Source organism: Triticum urartu, chromosome 7A, assembly GCF_056163025.1.
Source record: "Triticum urartu cultivar PI428250 chromosome 7A, HENAU_Tu73, whole genome shotgun sequence".
Classification (NCBI taxonomy): domain Eukaryota; kingdom Viridiplantae; phylum Streptophyta; class Magnoliopsida; order Poales; family Poaceae; genus Triticum; species Triticum urartu.
In genome coordinates this window covers 496,782,889-496,790,466 of record NC_141879.1, presented here as the reverse complement: position 1 = coordinate 496,790,466, position 7,578 = coordinate 496,782,889, and the positions used below count along the sequence as shown (strand labels likewise).

Genomic DNA, 7,578 nt, shown 5'->3' with positions numbered 1-7,578 from the left:
ACCGCCTTGAACAGTGATTAAACATCCGCTCGTTGTAGCATAGTCCACGTATAAAGCAAGTGCATACAACGAAAAATAATCAGAAGAGAAGCATTTTTGCCACTAAAACTAAAATCATTTCTACATAGCCAAAGCGACCATACTAAGGTATAACGCTCCCACCCTCAATATGTTTTGAACCTCTTTGAAATACCGTCCAATCAATGACCAAAAATATTGGCAACACTTGTGGACGGATATAAACTTGATGCTATTTGGATGACTGACCACGTAAAACTTGCAAAGTTGCATTGGAAAAAGAGATGCCTGATTGTCTCTCGTGAGTATAAAAACAACACTTCTTACTCTCTTGCCAATTGTGTCGTGCGAGGTTGTTTTTTGGTTAGCACAACTCACACGAAGATACCACATGAAGAATTTAACTTTTAGTGGAATCTTCGACCTTCAAATTTTCTTATTATTACTCACCGATACCTCAAAATATGTGAGTGCACGGTTCATAGAGTCTACAGTGGAAAAATCCTGATGTGGTAAGGTCCTGCGAAACACAGCCTGACCTTGGGTCAGGCTAACCGCATCCAAACGGGACAAAAATAATGCCATGACATAAGTCGGGGACCAGTCAAATCCTGCCTAAACGTAATATTTGGCAGGGATGAACTGAGCACCTGCGCAGTGGTATTATTCTTATCGCGAGCAATATTGTACAAGGCTGGATATTATTCTTGAAGACTGGCATCGCCTAGTCAGATGTCTTGCCAAAAAGGAATCGTCGACTCATCCTTTATCGCCAAACACCCAAAGCAAAAGAAATATTTCTTTGCCGTCATTAGAGCAACTCTAGCAGACCCCGCAAAAAGCCCTGATCCGCAAAATAATCGTCAAAATGTGGGTCGGCGCGGAAAATCACGCCCGAACAGACCCTGCAAAGGCGGCCGGCCCGCAAAAAAATTTCAGGAGCGCGGTAAAATCTCGGCCCCAACACACGAATACACGGGTTTTCCCCTCGCCACTGCGGTGCCCTGCATATAAGCGGAAGCGGTTGGTGGGCGCTTTTCCCCACCAACCACCTCCCCTCTCCCCCTCGCCCCGCCGCCGGGCCGCCGCCCAAGATTCTGGCGAAAGTAGCCGACGGGAGCACGCCGACAGGCCGCCACACGCACGAGGCCTCCCCTCTCCCCTTCCTGTGTCGGCAGGCCGGAAAGTTGCGGATCTGCGGCCCTTCATCGCGGGCCGCCGGATTTGGCTTTTCTGGCCGCCGATGGCTGCGCCAAGCAATGGAATGGTCGGGGAGCATCTCCCGCAGCCCCGGCAAGGTCGCATCGCCGCATGCAGGTACGGGTTCGTCCTCCCGCCGCCGCCGACGGTTTGCGGGCATGGATTCGTTCGGCCGTCCACCGGGCTCAGCGCTCGCGCAGGGGCTCTGTGGCTCACTGATGCCGCTCGTACAGTGCGACAACTGCACGCGGACAGTGCCGCGGCTAACTTCGGGCAACAAGGCTTTAACAACGAATGCATGGAGAAAATATTAGTCCAACTAGTGGGAGCAGTTATGGAAGTTAGAAATCTCCTAAAATGCATACTTGTGTTCTTGTTTTCTTTGGTCCTGCTATTCTAGCAAAGATTTGGTGATGTCTTATGTATCCAATGTTGTTAAAAAAGCAAAGAAATGCATCATGTTGGATCGAATTAAGGTGCAAATTTAGGTTTTCTGGGCCGGGAGGAGCTGCGCCAGATCAGACCCCATAAAGTCGACCTGTAAAAAAGTATATTCCACGAATATTATTTTTTACTGGTTCGTTATGCGGGGTCTGCATCTGCGGCCGTCCGCACCGGCCCACAAAGCCGTCTTTCCACGAACTGTAAACGCGTTTTGCAGGACGGCCGGATACGGGGTCTGCTAGAGATGCTCTTAGACCAACCTAAAAGTGTGAGTCGTTAGGTTTCTAATATGTCCCAGATACTTTTTTTTTTAGCCTAGATACTTGTTGCGCAGTATGATTTGTCAAACACCATTCTAAAGTTTGAACAAAGCCGCCGTTTTATGGGTCGACGACTGACTGACCGGTTCTCCTTGGGTCGGGTCGCACCGGCTATATTCGATCGGTTGGTACTCGGTAGGTTTGGTAGCCAGCGAGTCCCTTTCCAGGGATGAGATCGCGATAAGCTAGCGATCAGATTGCGCTACAGTGTACAGCGTATCATGGAGGTGGCCTCGTAGAACTAGTAGTATAACTTTTCGCCATCCTACATTTAATCGGCCCGTCTGGTAGGAGTACTCCGACAGAGAACACTACTATTCAGTGCACGCGACGAGCAACCAACCGTATGCATGCATCCATCATCTGTACGCGCGCCCACACTCTGATCGGCTCCATACCTCGCTATAAAAATGCTCCCGTGCTGTGCGATCCATCGCACCTGTGTCAGGACTCGGGAGCATATACCGCTAATACATTGTACACACTCCCCGCAAAGAAAAATACATTGCACACACACACGCACGCAAGTACAGTACAATGCCTGGCCATGCGCTGCTGCTCGTGAGCAGCATGCTGCTGCTGGTGATGGCGCCTCTCTCGTGCGCCGATGGAGCAGTAGGCACGGGTAAGAGCAAGATCTCGGCCGTCTTCATGTTCGGCGACTCGATCGTCGATCCCGGCAACAACAACAACCGGCTGACGGAAGCGAGGGCCAACTTCCCGCCGTACGGGCAGGACTTCCCTGGCGGGAAGGCCACCGGGAGGTTCTCCAATGGCAGGGTTCCTGGGGACATGCTAGGTACGTACGGACATAACTATAACTACGCTTTGTGCGCTGCTACAAGACAATATTTACATAAATTGATTGACTGAGATGAATGTTTTGTTACGGCATGGGTGCCTTAATAAAGAAAGCTTTCGATCTGTTCATCACTCGTAAACCAGTATCATTAAAAAGTTTATACACTGAGCAGAATAGAAAAAATATATATTACAAGATATGACTCAAGAAAGGAGCAATAGTGTAGAGAGTAACTAAAAACAGAAAGCTGACGGGCATAACAAGCTAAGCATCTTGTTTGTTCTCGGCGTGGATGGCTCTGATTTTGTCCAGCACGGTCCTCGCCAGCGTCGAATCCTTATCTTTTCCAACGAAAACCACGGCTGAAAGAAAATAGACTGCGTAAATAAGTAGCTGGCGGGTTGATTTGAAATAACTCTTTCACAACGAGTCTATTACGACATGTCCAAAGTGGTCATCAAAGTCGAAGCTGGTCCCGACGTCGCCTGCCTATTGTTTGGCTTTGGCTGGCAGGGTCCTCGTGCCTCATTTGTTCAGAGAGGTCTTGACGGGTCATTCACGGTAAAGTTTAAATCGCTTGCTCGGAAAGATGTGATGACACGATGCAAACATCTTGACGGTGTCTTTTCCTCGGCGGTGTGTATAGGTTTTATGGATGCCATGTCAGTCGGGGTTGACTAAAAAAGACTTTTACCCTGCTTTATATATAAAACAACGATCAACAACAGCTTGATACAAACTCACGCCACACCAACACACGCACACACCCAAGGTGAATACAATGGCGCTGTGCGCGGCAACACCACCCCTACCACTACAAGAGCTATCGGGATTCTCAACAGTGGACATGCCACCGTGAAAAGACGAAGCCACATACGACGAACCATGAGCTCCAAATCGGCGCCTTCAGAAAGGGAACAAAACCAATGCGTCGCCACCGCCTAATCCGAGGATCAGGATTTCCCCTGGAGCAACACGACGGGCAACGAGGACCGCACTGACGCCTTCAAGAAGGGCACAAACACCTCCACCGCTAGCCTACCCAAAGCCAGAATATATTTTCACCCCGCCCCACACACATCACCTCCCGCATACGTACGAACGCCACACCACCGTCATCGAATGTCGCACCTTGGCCGCCATGCCTCCCACACGGTCATGGTCACCGCGCAGCACCTGAGCAATGAGCTCCGCCCATGAGACACGCGCTCCCACCATTAAAGCCGTCGCCTCAGCATCCAAGACCACCCCAACCCCCTCAACATGGTCCACTGACGATGTTGCCAGAAAAGCACGGGGCCTTTCGGTAAGTACGGGGCCCCGCCGACCGGAGCGGGGCAGGGAGAGGCCACCGGCAGCTGCCGACCACGCCACAACCCCTGTGCCATTTCTCAAACCGGCGCCAGGTCACCGTCGCCACTCCGGCCAACTCCCCGGGGCGCCTCTACCACCGAGGCCAGCCAAACGTGAGAAGCACAAGAAGCGTTGTGCTCCATCCACCAGATGCACCTCCAACCACAACTCCGAGCACCCAAAAAATCCATATAAGGGGTGGCCGAGCCTCTGCAACTTCGTCGCCACCGCGACCAACCAAGAAGGCCCCAGTCAAGGCAGCCCACTGCAACCCTAGCGGCCCACGGCCCGCGCCGCTGCAAAGCCCAATTTGGCTAATCCGCGGCCGCCATCCATGATATCCAGCACGCCCACCACCACCCCCTCCACTAGCCAAGAAGGCCACGACAGAGGTGGCCGCCCGTTGCCCGCGCCGCCTGGCCATCGGATCTGGCTGCACCACATGACCGTCCGCCGCGGAGAAGCAGAGGCGCCAAGGCACCGCCTCTGCCCGCCGCGCCGCCATGTCGCTCGACCCTAACACTACGCTCCGGCTCGAGGAGACGGCCAGCACCAGCGCCTACCAAGCGGGAGGACCTAGAAGCCCCGCCACCACCCGCGATGGCTGGGCTTTGCTCGGGAGGCGGCGAGGAGGGGGGAGGGGGAAGAGAGAAGTTCGGCGCCGATTTAGGGTTGGCCCCCGACCGCCTCACGGGAGCGGCGCGATGTGTGTGTGTGTGTGTGTGCGCGCGCGCGACGTGTGTCCTTTTGAGTTCCTCTCTCGGTCGGGATTTTACCATGCCGAATGGAAGGACTGGTAATAAATTAGTGTACATGGATTTGGCTGAGAACAAGCACGAGGCCTCTACCTCTTAGCATCATACCGGTAATAAATTTATTCTGAAAGTTCTTTTTCAAAGCTTCCCACAAAGCTAATTTCATAGATTTTTTAGATAAAAGACTACCGTCCGGCTTTAAATTAATGAAGCCCTTACAGCAACCAAGAACAACACAACACCATAACACACACAACAAAGGAAGAAAGAAAACACACGGCATGATACAAGGTGCCGAGGACCATCCACACACTCCAGAAAACTACAATCCAACATTGAATGAAAGAGGAGAACCAGTTGGGGTCTAGTTGGGGTCTTCTGAGCTCAGCTTCGTGATCAAGCAACCGAAGCCGAGAACGGAGCCACCACAGGAAGGGGACATGCTGACATGGTAGGCCATGCCATTACCAACATCTAAACGCAAACAAAGACAACGCCATCCAGCTCCATCGCCTGGAGAAGCCCCTTACTCCTACTCTCTCGAGCAAAAGGGCACCGCAATAACGGCAATGGATGCGCTCACCTCCCTCGAGCCTGAATAAAAAGTGCCGCCGGGGTCCGGCAATGAGGGCTCCGAGCACCACCCTACAGCCGGAACATGCATACCTAAAGAGCACCACCATCGAGACCGCAGGACCATTAACACAAAGAGAGGAACCTGTCGTCCATCCCCACGCCATGACCACTAATAGGAAGGGTCTTGCTCAAAAGACGGAGCCTCCAAGAAGGGAACGACGCAAAAGCGCCGCCGCTGCCCGGTCCGGAAAAGGACCAAGGGTTTTCACCCCGAGCATGGGGGAGGGGCAACCTATAATGACGCCTCCAAGGAGGGGAACAGCACCAAAGGGTGTCACCGGCCCCGACGTAGTCGGGCTGCTCTTTCGCCAGGTATCGACCACCATCTACCTAGTGACCACAAACCACACCTCAAGCACACCCCATTGGGGTCAGCGAAGAGATGAACAGACGAGTAGTGAGGAGGATAGCATCAAGAACCAAGAAAGATGAGACCTTGTTCATAGTCGGCCCTGCACGCCACTCACGCGGGCTACCTTGCCGTCCACATGACCAGGATAGCACACCGGCACCAGCCCGACAACACCCACCGCGAAAGCCCCACCAAGCCCGCCACCCGGAGCCGCCGCTCTGGCATCCAAGAGGCCAACCTTGCTCGTCTATCTTAGAGGGACGAGCCACCAATGCGCAGCCAGCAACCCTCCTTGCCACACCAACGCTCCTCCATAGCCTACAGTCCCACCATTGCCAACCACCACCAGCATGAAGACAAAATTCATAAATTTCAGATCCACATGACCCTAAGGTTCATGTACCAGATCGAGCGGAGGGGGCAGCCATGGCCAAGGATCCACAGATCAGGACACGAGGGGTGCCACCTGAAGTCGCGGACTGGTCCATCGCACGGAGCCGAGGGTTGACCCTCCTGGTCAGATCCACCGGCGAGGTGGCGTCAGACGGAGCAAGCGCGGGGACCGCCCAGCCCGCTACTCTGTGACAGCCAGCGACCAGCCACTCCGCCAAGGACGATGCCCACAAAGCAGGCCAGACCCCACCACTCGGAGAAGCGACACGTAAAACTTAGCCGGAAGACGACCTCCTGCCGGGAAGGAAGCTTCGGGAGAGGAGTAGGCGGGGGAGGGAAGTAGGCAGAGAGGCCTCACCGCCACGGCGGGCCAGACGGCGGTAGCGAGAGGTGGCGCTCGAAGGGTGGCGGTGGGGAGGGGGGAAACCTAATCACCCCCGAGTCACCACAGGAGGATGACGCGGGAGGGGGCTTCATAGGGATTGAGGTGGCGCTTCAAGATGATGTTTGCTTGCTGCCTCTAAAAGCATCCTTGACGAGAATGTCCAGCACCGAGGCTAGCACAAATAGGTCGGGGGACTTTCCATTTTGGGGAAAAAAGGTACATGAACCTGACGTAGAGTACAGTTTGACCAGCCCGATTAGCTAACCAGAATTTGTTGTTGTCTCGCATGCCGCTCTTGCACACGCTTCTCAAATTGCTAAATCTTAGTCATCTGGGACTTAATTAAGTCTTAGTCGATGTTATATTTGTGATATTTTATGTAGAGATCCATACATTTATTATTATTATTTTGTATATGTTCTCCTCATTTGTTCCGATGTTCCTGCTGGCCCCTCCGTCCCTTGGCTCTTTGTGTTGTTGTTACTCCGATTCCATGCGCGTGTTGCTGTCTTCTGCAACTCAAATGAATCACAGTTGCTGCTCCGCTACCCAATTTTCTTGAGCCCTAGCTTTGTTTTAGCCTTGCTTCTTGGTTATCCCCAGCCACAAGATTCAGCATAGCTCAGAGATGGTTAGATCCTTATGGTTGAACCAATCCTCCAGATTTCAAGTACTAAATTTGACATTTACGCTCGTAATTTTCTGGATTTACTTTGAACTTTTTGGCCATAAGCTTGTATGTGAGCATCTATGATTATACTATGTTAAAAAAAATTAAAAACAAATCCTTTTTTTTATCGAAGATAGCATGACTTGTAAATTTTCATCACGCCACGCCCTCACAAAATGCCGTACGTGATGGATTTTTTTGTGCACTCAAGTCCTGCTCACCTGAATGGAAGGTGGAAATTTAAACAAAT

General features: G+C 52.4%; 1 protein-coding gene across 1 annotated transcript in view; it reads left to right on the top strand.

The window, feature by feature from the left end:
* Positions 1–2,433: 2,433 nt before the first annotated feature.
* The window catches only part of LOC125524852 (GDSL esterase/lipase EXL1), a 30,478-nt gene continuing 25,333 nt past the window's right edge, over positions 2,434–7,578 (top strand). The window contains exon 1 of the mRNA XM_048689875.2: positions 2,434–2,781. Within this exon, the coding sequence (XP_048545832.1) occupies positions 2,520–2,781 (262 nt within the window). The 5' untranslated portion in view covers positions 2,434–2,519. The remainder of the gene's footprint in view (positions 2,782–7,578) is intronic.